At 35.5% G+C, this 14,680-nt stretch overlaps 2 protein-coding genes across 2 annotated transcripts; one reads left to right on the top strand and one right to left on the bottom strand.

The window, feature by feature from the left end:
* The first annotated feature begins 395 nt into the window (after positions 1-395).
* Positions 396-6,599, top strand: LOC134256117 (protein Star-like). The gene is made up of 5 exons (XM_062738729.1): positions 396-520; positions 3,076-3,129; positions 3,438-3,829; positions 5,453-5,647; positions 5,940-6,599. The coding sequence occupies exons 2-5, from the start codon at positions 3,105-3,107 to the stop codon at positions 6,267-6,269; spliced, it is 942 nt and encodes a 313-aa protein (XP_062594713.1). The 5' UTR covers positions 396-520; positions 3,076-3,104; the 3' UTR covers positions 6,270-6,599.
* Positions 6,600-9,351: 2,752 nt separating this feature from the next.
* LOC134256127 (large ribosomal subunit protein uL18-like) lies at positions 9,352-13,874 on the bottom strand. Its single transcript, XM_062738738.1, has 9 exons — positions 13,766-13,874; positions 13,159-13,228; positions 12,849-12,964; positions 11,374-11,508; positions 11,102-11,243; positions 10,555-10,615; positions 10,209-10,386; positions 9,988-10,079; positions 9,352-9,489 (listed from the first exon to the last, which is right to left on the bottom strand). The coding sequence occupies exons 1-9, from the start codon at positions 13,766-13,768 to the stop codon at positions 9,390-9,392; spliced, it is 897 nt and encodes a 298-aa protein (XP_062594722.1). The 5' UTR covers positions 13,769-13,874; the 3' UTR covers positions 9,352-9,389.
* Between the last annotated feature and the right edge of the window lie 806 nt (positions 13,875-14,680).

Consider the following 14,680-nt stretch of genomic DNA (forward strand, 5'->3'; position numbering starts at 1 on the left):
CATTTTTAAAAATACAATTGAAGAAAATAATGATATTAAAATATTCTCTTTTTGTTTTAATTTCATTATTTTCTATATTTTAAATAAGTAAAAACTTGAGAATACGATATAATATATATATTTCATATTATTCCATTTGGGTCCATTTGAGTTTCCATTTGGGTCCATTTGGGTTCCATTTGGGTCCATTTGGGTAAATCGACGCACCCTGCTACGTGGCTGAACTTAATAATAGTCTAAAATTATTATCTGTATTTTATTAATTTAAAAGTTTTAGTTCCAAGTTCTAAATGTTGTTATTTTGGCTGAAGCCATGAATTTACAACCGAGGTCGAAACATTAGTGAGCGAATATCCAAGGAACCGCTCGCACTTGCCAGGTGAGCCTGGTGTTGCGGCAACAGAAGGTAGGCCTTACACCTCAATGCCGGTAAAAGGTGCATTCTGATCCAATATCCACGGGTTTAATGTGAAATCTGCATCTCAAGGAGAAAATCGCTAGATTCTACTCATTGACAGAGGTCTGTTTTAAATTAAACGAATGCAGTAAAATCCAGTTGGTGTGTGTACACAAAATGAGGAAGTTAATCCGAAATTCCTCTACACGTAGAAATATTGGCCAATTTCATTGTCACTGATCGGCGTACGTCGAATTGCGCCGGTTATATGACCGGCGTAAAACGGCTAAGAGGCAAGTGAAGTAAACCGGCGAAAACATTTTTTTTAATAATGAATAATTACGCTAAATGATAATCAATTAATAAAGTTTTATCACTTTTTACGGGAAATTCAATTTTTAAAAAAAACAACACACAAAATTTTATTTTTCAGGAATAGAGACAAATGCAAACAAATAAAGCATATCGATGTAAGAAATTGACATTTTTGCATTTATAAAGAATGGATATTAAATCAGTATCCTGCCTAAAGTATGAACGAAGAACGTCAACGGAATATAATATTAAATCACTTGTACATAAATTTTATCATAAACGTGATAGATAATAATACAAGTTGATTTTGTCATGCTCAGTCGCTTATTTACGAAAATCGCTAACATAGCAGTCACCTGAATCGAATTTGAAAAGGGGGGAGAAAAGAACTTGAAAAGTATTTGACAAGCAAAAAAAAAAAAAAATAAATAAATAAAAATAAAAATAAGACAATTGTTTGATTCGTGAGGGGATAAAACACATAAAAAAACACCAATTGTTTGATTCGGGAGGGGGGGATTTCCAACTCCAACATCTTTCAGTACTATTTTTTTTACACTAACTGACTTCGTTATTAACATTCACAAAAAGTGTGAGGATGTGAACTTGAACAAACATGTCCGTAGTAAAAAGGTTTTGACTGGGCGTAGCAAGTATTTGATATCTAGATGAACCATGGAAAGAGAAATAAAATGTAAAAAAAAAAATATCAAGTTTACGTTTAGTGAAAACCTTTACGGCAAGCTCGAATAAACATCTCTTATACACACTGGTTGTTAAGATTTTATTTGTTTGCGGTACACATGTGTGTATGTTTGGGGGGAGGTGTATATGAATGAACCTGTAAAAAATGAGTTTGTTTTCCCGCTCATCGGAAAGGTCTGAGAAGTTGTAATAGGTCTGCCCGCCCTTTTGTGTCCAAAATATACATAAGGTTTAATAAAGCAATTTTTAATGTGGCTGTGGGCCCCAACACGGACCCGAAACTGCCACTCACCCTTTCATGATTCGCGAATTCGACACTGCTTGCATAAATCTGAATATCTTTACAGACATTGACATTGGAACAAATAGAAAGAGGGTGTGTGAGGGTGTGTGTGTGTGTGTGTGGGGGGGGGGGGGGGATCAGTAAAAAATTTCCAACATACAAAAAATTTGACAAGCAAAAAAGGGGGATATGTCCTTTGCCCAAACACGAAAATCCTATTTTTATATGTGTATTTGTGTGTGTGTGTGGGGGGGGGGGGGGGGATTTCTTTCAGTACCACGAAGGGTTTGTAGTATGACTCATGAATATATACAGTGGACCTTCAGATATCCTGACGCCAGATATCCGGATGCTTCAGTATCCGGACGACTTTTCATCGGAACAGAATTTTTAAAACCTTATTTATCTTGTTTAACTGGTAATTCAGATATCCGGACGCTTCACATATCCGGACAAATTAACTGGGAACCAAAGCGTCCGGATAAATGAGGCTCCACTGTAATAGTTTACAATAATTTTTAGAAATGACTTTTACAACAAGAATATTGCTCTTTTATCTGATTTTAATCGAATCTATGTTATTTTTTTTGACAAAATTTTTCCGTTTTCCGTTCCGTTCCGCTTTCCGTTCCGTTTTCCGTTCCGCGTTTTAGCAACACCCGTAACAAGCCGGGTTACGAAAGGTCAAGCGGCGCATTCGGTGTACGCCGGTATGACAAATGAAATCCCACCTATGAAAGCGGGAAAAGGGGTGGGTTAGGAGTCGGAGCATCCGGATGGATTTCTTGACATTTGTTATAAAAAAGCTTAACGGATTAAAGGGAAATACTAACCTCTCCTTTATCACAAATACTACGTACACTATGCAACCTTTTTTACCCCCATGTCAAATAATGGGAAAATTCTTCAAATTCTCTCTCTCTTCCCATATAGAGAAGCCAGGGGATTACTTTTGACTTCTAAATCTTCATACCTAGTATGATTTTTCAGACAATTTTACTTAATTAACATGATTAACACAGATCCACGTTTTCCAGGTGGGGTCAAAAGTCACTTTTAGCTGGTGTAATATATATATAATATATACATTTGATAACTCTGCAAATTCCAGATAACCTCACCCCAACCCCCCTCTAGATCCAAGCATACAGGTAAATTGCTTACATGTACTTTTTCAGAAGGACATTAAATTGAAGATGTGTACCGGCCAATAGAGATTTGCATGTTCATTTATATAATTACTGGATAAAAGCAGTGTATAATGTATATTGACTATATTCCTTATTTTGCAATAATGGCCTCCAATGGCAGGTACAGAAAGGGTACATCAATGGTAGTTATAGAATTAATTGCAATTTTTTAACATCTATTTCAGGCATTGTCTTGACATAGCAGGATAAAAACATGAAGCCCGAGAGCTGTTTTCTAGGTAAGTACAGTAAAACTTCTCGAATCTGTTCACAAATTAATTATACAACATTTAAAAAAAAAAACATGTTAATACTGAAATGACTTGACGTTTACATCATTTTAGCAAAGTCTTTGAATTATCCATTATCAGGATTAGACAAGTTTCACTGTAAATTATACAATGTTTTAAAAAATTCAAAATTTGATGTGCATAACTGCAAGCATAAGAGATTTGGGGTAACACATGTAGCTTACACTTTATTTTGACCTCCTCTCTGTATGATTTTATCAGTTTTGCTTCAGCTTCATATTTTGTTTCTCTTTCAGAAGGATCTTATACAAGAAAGTTCAAGGCTTTATACATTGGATTCTTGACAATCTTAATTTCCACGATCTTCTTCCTGGTGTCATACAGAGCACAAATCGAACCTCTTGAAACACTCAGACCCCCCAAGATAAAGGAATACTCTCCCAACAGTCCATTATTCATTCCTCAGAGCACAGTTAACAGAACATTCCCTACACCTGCTGATTACAAGAAGGAGACAGCCAGAATAAGTCATAACGGGACCAGGGCTGACGATTCGTATCTGATAGATCTGATACGTAGATACTGGATCAGACCCCCACCCACAGGGCCGTACAGATTCAAGGCCAGAAAAACAGATTATTCCACCCACGGACAGTCAGTCATCATCGACAAGGCATTAAAAAATAAAGTAAGATAAACAAGAGGCCCATGGGCCACATCGCTCACCTGAGAAGCTTTGACCATTCTGTTCTTTACCAGATTTCCCCCTTGTTATACATAATGCATCCCCACCCTACCCCACTGATCATAATTAAGACATTTTGAAATCTACACTACCCCATGATCCTTCCATGGGCACATATGTTTCAGCTTTTTTGGCCCAGTGGTTCTTGAGAAGAAGATTTTCAAAGATTTTTCCTATATATTTCTATGTAAAACTTTGATTCCCTATAACATGATTCCTACAATTTAGACTTAACAATACCCAAAAATGCTTCCACATAAGCTTCACTTTTTCTGGCCCAGTGGTTCTTGAGAAGATTTTTCCTATACATTTCTATATAAAACTTTGATTGTGGCCCCGCCCTTCCCCCGAGGGTCATTATTTGAACAATTTAGAATCTACATTATACCAGGATGCTTCCACATAAGTTTCAGCTTTTCTGGCCCAGTGGTTCTTGAGAAGAAGATTTTCAAAGATTTTTCTTATATATTTCTATGTAAAACTTTGATACCCCATTGTGGCCCCGCCCTTCCCCCGGGGGTTATGATTTGAACAATTTAGAATCTACACTACACCAGGATGCTTCCACGTAAGTTTCAGCTTTTCTGGCCCAGTGGTTCTTGAGAAGAAGATTTTCAAAGATTTTTCCTATATATTTCTATATAAAACTTTGATTCCCTATTGTGGCCCCACCCTTCCCCCGGGGGTCATTATTTGAACAATTTAGAATCTACATTATACCAGGATGCTTCCACATAAGTTTCAGCTTTTCTGGCCCAGTGGTTCTTGAGAAGAAGATTTTCAAAGATTTTTCCTATATATTTCTATGTAAAACTTTGATTCCCCATTGTGGCCCCGCCTTTCCCCCGGGGGTCATGATTTGAACAATTTAGAATCTACACTACACCAGGATGAGTTTCAGCTTTTCTGGCCCAGTGGTTCTTGAGAAGAAGATTTTCAAAGATTTTTCCTATATATTTCTATATAAAACTTTGATTCCCCATTGTGGCCCCGCCCTTCCCCTGGGGGTCATGATTTGAACAATTTAGAATCTACACTATACCAGGATGCTTCCACATAAGATTCAGCTTTTCTGGCCCAGTGGTTCTTGAGAAGAAGATTTTTTAATGACCCAACCCTATTTTTGTCTTTTCTTGATTATCTCCCCTTGCCAGGGGATATGTCCCTTCATTTTAACAATTTAAATTCCCCTTCACCCAAGGATGCTTTGTACCAAGTTTGGTCAAAATTGGCCCAGTGGTTCTTGAGAAGAAGTCGAAAATGTGAAAAGTTTACAGACGGACAGACGGACAGACAGACGGACGGACGACGGACAAAATGTGATCAGAAAAGCTCACTTGAGCCTTCGGCTCAGGTGAGCTAAAAAGTGCAGTGTTACCATCAACATTTTGAATCTTTGGTCCAAGCTGGTTCAAGAAAATGAGGTTTGACTGTAAATGAGAAAATTGTCATAACCACTATGACTTAATTACATGAAAATGAGAGAAACTGTAGTTAGAGATATTTATTCCTTATTATTATAAGTAAGTTAAGTTAGACAAGTAAATGATATTTATTTTTTCACAGGAAGGTGGATTTTATGTGGAGTGTGGAGCTTGTGATGGAGAATTCCAATCAAACACTCTCTACCTTGAGCTGAAGAGGAAGTGGACAGGGTTATTAATAGAACCCAATAGGAATAACTACAGACAACTTCTGAAGACCAACAGAAAGGCATACTATATCAATGCTTGTCTCAGCCCCTTTAAGCACCCTGCCGTGGTAAATATATTCATCTTGTATTTTGCTGGTTCAAAAAAAAATTTATAGCCAAGGAGAATTAATGATTTACAGTGAAACATGTCTAATGCAGATATTGTCACTGTGTATTTCGAAGTATTGTGTAATATGATGTAAATTTGATAAAATATTGTCTAATCCGAAACACTGTCTAATCCAGCCAATTTCTATAGAATCAGTGGTGTCCAGACTAGACAGGTTTTACTGTATTTTTTGAAATATGTATTTAGATCTTTATTCGTAGAGATGGGAACAATTGTTTTATATTTTGTAGTTGAAGTTCAAAGAGGACTGGGCCATTGGACATTTAGAAAAAACTTCAGGAACAAAAACCATCCAAGTACAGTGTTTTCCATTCTATTCTATTCTGTTGGCCTTAAACATCAAGCACATTGATGTATTCAGTTTAGATGTAGAAGGAGCAGAGGTTTCCATTTTAGACACGGTGCCATTTAACAAGGTGGATATAAGCGTAATGAACGTAGAGTATCAGCATGTCACAGGAGGAGCTGATTTTCTGGAGAAGTACTTAGTGGACAAAGGTTATGTCACTGTCAAGAAAGTGTTCAGGGACCTCATAGTTAAAAAGAAAGAACTGGATTGAATTTTTTAAAACTTATAAATCATTTTTAATAAAAATAAATCAGTACATGTAACAATACATGTTACTAAGTGGTAGTTAACAGCATTCAACATATGGAACACATTAAATGAAAGATACATCTGAACTTGGATTAGAATCTTAAACAACAAACATCATAATGATTATGAAGAAATCAGATTCAATCTTTGATTTCAAGATTTGGCATGAGGTTTTAATGTACAGTGTATCAGAAAAATTGTTGTCCAGTTTAGTTTTTTTCGTGTACATGCAATCTTTTCCACATTTTGATCGAGGATTATGTGCTTCTAATAAAATCAGAAATGGGGTGATTTCAGAATATTTTTTTTCATCATTTTCTTGAAAAGCTAGTGCTGTTTTTGTATGAACCCATAACTTTTGAATGGTGACAAGACAATGCGGTTCAACCCGCTTCATATATTATGGAGATTGTGGAAGTAGTAAAAGAATATGTTAGGAACAGGTTTGTAATATTTTATTATCTATACTTAAATATAAATCAAGAAACAGCATATTTTTTGTCGTGCGATAAACATAAACTTTTTCCAGTGGGTGGCTCTGTAGCTCTGGGTTGTCCATCCAACTTTTTTTTAGACCAGCGAGCTACAAATCTGCAGCTTACTTCAATCTTGGCCTAAACTTTTTAATAGTTAGTGCTAGGGCTTTCGCACTTCACAAGTGTATTAGTGTTAGGGTTTTCACACTTCATATATATGTATTCTTTGTGACATTGCCTTTTTTCGGGTACCAAAATTGACCTTTTGACCTAAGAGTTTGACCCACTTTCATAAAAACTTGAACCTTTGGTATAATTTTTGAATAGTTAGTACTTAGGCTTTCATATTTCACAGGTTTATTACAGGAACTTCCTTTTGATAGCAAAAAACTTGAACCTTGGGCAAAATTTTTGAATAGTTAAATAGTACTTGGGCTTTCATATTTCATTGGTTTATTATAAGACCCTCCTTTGATGCCAACAATTTTGACCTTGGAGTCCAATTTTTAACCCTCACCATAAGCTGCCAGTGTTGCACAAACACATCCTCATTCCTGTTTAATATGAAAATCATAACACCAACCATTCAAAACTTATGCGAAGATTAGTTTTTATGCCCCCGTAATTGAAGATTGAGGTGTATCTACTTTTTACCCCTTCTGTCTGCAAAAACTTCAACCTTGTTCATCTTTGGAGTGTGTGGGGCTATGGCATTTATATTTCACAGGTGTGTTCCTTTGTGACGACCTTCCTTCAGTACCACCCAATTTGACCTTGGAATTCAACCAACTTGAACAAAAAATTACAACGCTTTAAACTTGGCCGTGACTTTTGATTAGTTGGTGCTAGGGCTCTCATACTTTATATGTGCATTCATTGTGACAAGACCTTTCCATGGGTATAAAAAATTTTACCTTTTGGCCCAAGACTTTTACCCACTCTTAGTCTGCATTAATGCTTTCATTTTTCACAGGTGTATTCACGTGACAAGACCTTCCTTTGGATATCAACAATTTTAACCTTGATCTCTAGAGTTTCACTGCGAAACTTCAACCCTCGCCATTAGCTACCGTTTTGGGACATCAGTGTTTCAAACACAGTGCGCTTTTTGAAAATAAGTAGGTCAATCTGCAATTGAGGTAAAAGTGTAAACTGTGTAGCACCATTCAGATAATTTTTCCTTTGGTACTATTATTTTTTGTCTCTATGACACTGACCTTAGAGTAGGACTTACATTCTGAAACCTTGGTAATATTTTCTGAATGTATTCTTAGGCTTATGACCTTGGAGTTGAACCTTCATTTTGATTCTAACCTTGAGTTGCCATACAGGTGTATCAAAGGTTCACAAAAATATCTTGTTTGAATTGGCCAATTTCAGACTTGCTATACATCATAAAAGTCCCACCTGTGATAAGGATGCCCTCGAGCCTCAACCATAACCCCTCACTCTATTATGCATCTCATTTTGATGATTAACTTGTTTCTTCTCTTTCATCTATAACCCTACTACTCAGCATTATACATTCTGAATCTGAATATACTGTAGATCACTAAATTTTCGCGACACTTTATTTTCGCGAGATAGTCATTGACTCTTGATTAGCGAGACAAATTTTTCACGAATTGTGGTTATGGCTCTATATAATCTTAAGGAATGCTATTATACACGAGAATTAAATTTTCGCGAGCACACTGTCTCGCGTAATTACGCGAAAATTAAGTTCTCGCGAATAAAAAGTGATTTACAGCACTTGAGCACAGGAGTTCGCGTACCTATCAATTTTACCGAAAATTTCAGTTAATTAAAAAAATACGTTATACCTATAATAATAGTAACACAAGGAGTGCAACGCATTTTTGGTCACCTGGGAACCCCTCGCTTAATATCAAGGCTGTCACACAATTAATCTTCAATCGAAAATTATAAAACACAAACCAATCTTTTTGGAAGGGACCATTCTTTATGGGTCTTAATGCATATGATTTCAAACGCATGTTTTACAGCAGCAGCGGTGACATTTCTCCACAACTTCACTCAAATATCCATTGTCCGCGACGCCATGACATGACGTCACGGGGGCGTCCCTTTACCCAAAAAGGAACAAAACTGCCTGAAATGCTAATCTAGATGATCGAGTTCATATGCGTAAGGAAACCAGAGACAAGTTAGTAGACATTCAAGAAAATTTAAAACGGAGAGGTACAAGTACTTGTACTCGTATCTAAACGTAATATCGTTATTTCTAGCTAACTGTGTATGATAGTTTTTTTTGTTCCTTTTGGGTAAATGGACCGCCCGTGACGTCACGTCATGGCGTTGCAGACAACGGTTGCACTCCTTGTGTTATTTTTATAGGTATTACGTATCTTTTTTATTTACCGAAAATTACGGCAAAATTGATAGGTACGGGAACTCCTGTGATTTGAGCTAATAAAGAAATCACTTGGTAAAATAACTCTAGCTCACAATATGATCATGTTGGCAAGGATCTCATGAGGCACAAATACTGGTATGTCGAAGCCAATGGGTCACACATACCAAGCCCTTTAAAGACACAACACAAACTGGGCAAGCAGATTTTATTTATGCAAGTCCATATAAGTTTATTCGTCGTCCTCTTCCTCCAATTGTTGTAAGAATGAAGCCTTCTTCTGTTTGATGCGGTCCTTCCTCTGTTTCAGGGAAATCTTGGCACGATTCCATCTGAAGAGAAAATAAAATTGACAAATTGTATCACTTTTTAAAATCAATACATGTATTTCACCGTTTTTTTCTTTTTACAAGGAATACTTAATTAAGATGCATAAAATACTTAAGATGCATAAAATACGGAAATATCAAGTTTCTATTTCAACTTTTTAATCAGGTGCATACACAATCTATGATTTTATGAGTAGCCTTGGGATTTATATCCATTTCCATTAGTGTTGGTATCCAAAATCCAAATCGTACCTTTCAGAACTTACGATAAATGGACAAAAAGACAAAGTTCTTCTATCAAGTCACTCCTTACAACTAATTCATCCCCAACCTATATCTCTCTTTGTATTTTATAGTCTTGGATCTGCAACTTTAATCTCTGAATAAACTGACTCCTCCCCCACTTTCAACTCTGAATGCTGTCCATTCCTCAAAATCTATTTCTCAATGAATTGACTACCACTTCCCTACCACTTTCTCTTAATATAAACAATTCCTCACCTCTTGACCTTGACATCTTTCTTTTCCTTCTTTGCTTTTGGTGATGGGTCAGCTCGAATAGCAGCATGACATTTCTTGTACATACCCTCCAGCTAAATCCAAAATAATGGAATTTGTAATATGTCGTGTCTATAAGGCATTTAGATTTTAAGTGGTGAAACATTTAAATTCAGTATGACAAATTGCCATAAGACAGATCAGTTCAGAGAAATGAATCTTACACTGTCGGCTGTGATTTTATTTTTGATGAATTGGGAGAACTGTCTCTTGTAAGCATCATCGTCCTCCTCCTGTAAGCTCCTCATGTAGTTGGCCACGTGCTGGCCAAAGATGTGGTTCCTGTGCACCTCGGCACTGAACTCCCCACTCTCACTGTCATACCCAGGGAATCTCTTGGTACTATGGGAGGAAATAAAAAAATAATTAAAATGGCCATTCTTCATCTTGCACAATTTGTAAAAAGGTTCGAGATATCCTTTAAGAGTTTGAAACATTGCTTCAAGGACCAGAAAATGTCAATTTAGGGGCTCAATCTCAAGCAGTATATATTAGCAAGACTTGAGTTACCTGTGAGGGATATCTAAACCACCATCAGCAGCTCCTTTCATGGCACCAAACACACGGGCACCTAAACAATGGAAATATTTTCTTGATTTTGAGTCTATTAACATGCATGCTGAAGATGAAATTCATGAGAACATGTGTCAAGAGTTTAGTTCATGAACCAAATGAATTTTGTTAAAAACTTTACTTTGTATCATATATCTACTTGACTATGTTGATTGACTAGTTTTAAATATTCATTCAAATTATCTTTTTTTTTTTACACAAATGATAATTTTGCAATGTAGTTTTGAAGTTGTCAAGTACAGTATCTGACTATCATGTTAAACATGACTGTAAATATACAGGATCATCCATATTTGAATAGAATCTAAGGGAAAACATTTGGAAATGTATATATAACAGAGAAAACCTAAATACTTATAATCTCTACCAAGCGACCATCATCAAGACGCTGAAATTTGTTTACGAACAACTTCTACAGATATATGTGGAGATGAGCCATAAGATTAAGAGCACACATTGAAGCTATTTTGACACCATTCAGTACCTGTGGTGGTGCGAACCAGGCCGACATCCAGGTAACACCTGAAGGCACCTGGCTGGTCATCAATATCCTCCACATTGAACTGTTCTCCATCCACTTCCTTCTGGCCTTCATAGATAGAATCCAACTTCAGTTTTTGCAGAAGCTGAAAACATGGGCAAGATAATTTTGAATAACTGATCATGTGTTGTCAAAATCAAATTTGAAGATGGATAAAGAGACATTGATTTAGACTGAATCCAGCATTTCAAACAAACACACATAAGACTACTCACTCTTCTGGCCAACAGGAGTCCTGTACAATATGCAGCTGCATAATTAGTAAGCCCGACCTTGACGCCATATCGGGGAAGCTCATGTGCATAGGCAGCACAGATGATGATATCCCCTTCAATACGAGCGTACGCTATCTGAAAATATATTTTTTGTTTATATACATTACATTTTTTTTACATCTCCATAATTAACCTAAATCACATTTAAATGTAAAGCCCTACCAATTTTGAAATTATAATCAGCAAAATTGGAAGACTGCAGTAAAATAGAATTTGCAAAATCATGATCCATTTCATTCTTTTTCTATGGTCAGTTTACGTTCATGCTTCTACTGAATTTTGGTAATGCGGCAAATTTGCTCATTTTCAAGTTTACCCAATGAATTTTACTGCACAAAATGAGTTTCTGGCAGAAGAGGTTTATAATATAGTTCCTCTCATTTAAATATTTATCATGTTTTGTAGCAATGACAGGTTATAAATTGAACTCAAGCTTTAAATTGGTTAAATGAAAGCAGTAATGGTATTTTTTGGGGTGTGGGGGACATTTAAGCTCTTTCAAACGGAATAAGTTCACCACCACATTTCAGGAATAAATTAAGCTTCATATAAATCTGATCTCCTTATTTGGTTGAAATGATGAAATTAAATGTTTTCCATAATTATTTATGACAACAAGCAGGGATTTATCTAGCCATTTTGTTTTACTACCGTTTTATATGTAAAGGGGAAATATGAGAGCCGCAGGCTCGATCTGAGCGCGGAAGGCGCGAGTATTCTAGGGGGGTCCGGGGGCATGCCCCCCCCGGAAAATTTTTTAAAAAATGGAGCAAAATCCTGCATTCTTAGAGCTTCTGAGGGTCATTTATAGACCTTTACAAAGGCTACAAAAACTTCATTTTTTAGGCAAAATACTAAATAACACACACAAAAAAATTTAACCAGGTCAAGACTTTATTTAATTTTTTCTCTAAATATCTATCACAAATCAGTTTTTTTTATCATGTTTCACTACTAACATTGTTTTTGTTGTTACTCCATTCTTCCGATTCATAGTGATATAAGCTCCATCTTACTCATCTACACTTTTCTTTTTAACTCTGCAATCGCACTCGTATCTTTCGACATCATGGACTTGAGTGGACTTGGCACATGTTTACCGATCAATATCAAATAAAAGCTTGAATATTCTATTCTTTCTTTCAAAAGCGTTTGAATGACTAGGATGGTAAATTCAATCGGACAAAAACGATACGATATTTTAAATATTCTCCGTTTAATCGGAGAATTTTCTATTTGAAAAAGGGGAATTTTTGCACCTTTTTCAAGAGGGGAAAGGTACCGTTTACCGGTAGTAAAAACAGCCTTGATAAATCCCTGACAAGGAACCTTTTCAAAGCTTTCGGGGAGCAATAATTGTTTGTTTCTAAAAGATTTATATTTTTAAAAAACTATGATTTTTATAAATAACATACCTGACAAATGATATCTTTGTTGGTAAATCTGACAATCATTCTATACTTAGGAGTGTTGTATTTATTCTTCTCTTGGATAACAAGGCGTTTTCTTGCATAAAAATCTGTCCTGCCCTCTGTTGAACATAAGTGATACATTTACAGTCAACTTGTTTCAGGAAATACATAAAATTGTTCGACATTTTCCATTTTCTGTTTGCCCTTTTTTCCTAAAATGGCTAAAAAACGTTTTATCTTTAAATCCTCTAAATCCTTGTGTACATATATAACTGGCATTTCTAAATTTTTAAAAAGTAACGGGTATACATACCTCTCCTCCTTCTGAACTTGACTTGATAACGCTTGAAATAAGCTTTGTTCTTCACAACTTTCACAAAACCCTGAAATAAGTGAGTGTTTCGTTTTAAATACTATCTTCAACCTTCATATACATCAATTATTAAAAAGCATTTTATTTACACAAGCATACACAGACTGTGCTCTAAAATCAGCAGAAAATAGACATCATTTGTATCAGTAGTCTAACATGTATATAAACATCATCTTTTGAGCACAGCTTCATGGTAATTTAAAAATCTACACGAAAACATTAAATTCCAAAAGATAAACATAATAACCCCCCCCTTTTCATAGTCTAGCATCAACGTTCAATTATGACAGTTACTTGTAAATGGTCTGTTAGATTATACATGTCATTTATTTGCATAAACATTCTGACAAATTTTCAAGAAAGATTTCATTATTTTGAGGTTTGTATGGGTAAGTAAATGGTCTTTTTTCACGTGCTGTCAAATTATATCTGCATAAATCTTGACCATCAAAAGGGTTTTTGGTCATCTGATATGTCGCTTCTGCATATCAAACACTACCGAGATGAATAAAGATTTAATTTCAATTCTTTACTTGTATGAACTGACCATTTTTAGGTAGTTTTGAAGTCCGAAACTTCACTACCAAAGATAGCTTCGGCTTTGGGGCCCACTTGTAGCCGGAAAAGGAAGTAGCAAGTGCAAGATAGGTCGTACTTTGATAGTATGTGAATTTCTTCATTTTGGTATTGCCTTTCAGTTCATTTTAAATTGATAACTACATAGGCTTATACATACAAATCATTTTTCAATAATTCTCATAATTTTGTTCTGTTTACGCGTCATTTGACGCAGTGGAACCCTTGGTTATTGGAGAGGGGGATCTCAGAGAGAATATATTATTCAATTTCAAATATTGTTAATTTACCGATTAAGGAGGATAACTACAAAGTAATTGTAAATATTCATATAATATCATACAGTAACTTTTATTTGCTCGTCAAGTTTTTTTTCTTTTCCCAGGTTGGTTGATTTTTTTTTCTCCTGTTCCCATGTTTTATATGAAGAAGTTGATGGCTCATTTTACTGCTCCTTTAACTTAAATGGAAGGATTAAAACGAGCCATCAACTTTTCGACAGAAAGCACCCTATCCACTTTCAAAAACGAAAAAAAATGTCGAAATTTTGACGTAAGATCTGTCTCGCACCGACTTACAAAATTTATCCAATGAATCACAAGAGTGACATTGCCCAGCTCAAACCACGTGGAGGTATCCTCATTATTGAGCCTTTTTATTATTTAATTTAATTTTACTAGATTGAATTCCTAGGAATTTTTATATGAAGGATATTATCATTAAAATAAGAATTATTTACATATGAACACAAGTACAAGCTATTCCTACACAGCCGTCTAGCGGAGGAGGATATAACTTGTCCAATGATTTATAATTTTCCCCATTTTTTATTAATGAGATTTTTTTTCTTATTTTAACTGTACTTTTTGGCGATTGTATAAGGCAT

Source organism: Saccostrea cucullata, unplaced genomic scaffold (assembly GCF_032062105.1).
Source record: "Saccostrea cucullata isolate Sc308-1 unplaced genomic scaffold, CSIRO_AGI_Scuc_v1 ctg1086, whole genome shotgun sequence".
NCBI classification, from domain to species: domain Eukaryota; kingdom Metazoa; phylum Mollusca; class Bivalvia; order Ostreida; family Ostreidae; genus Saccostrea; species Saccostrea cuccullata.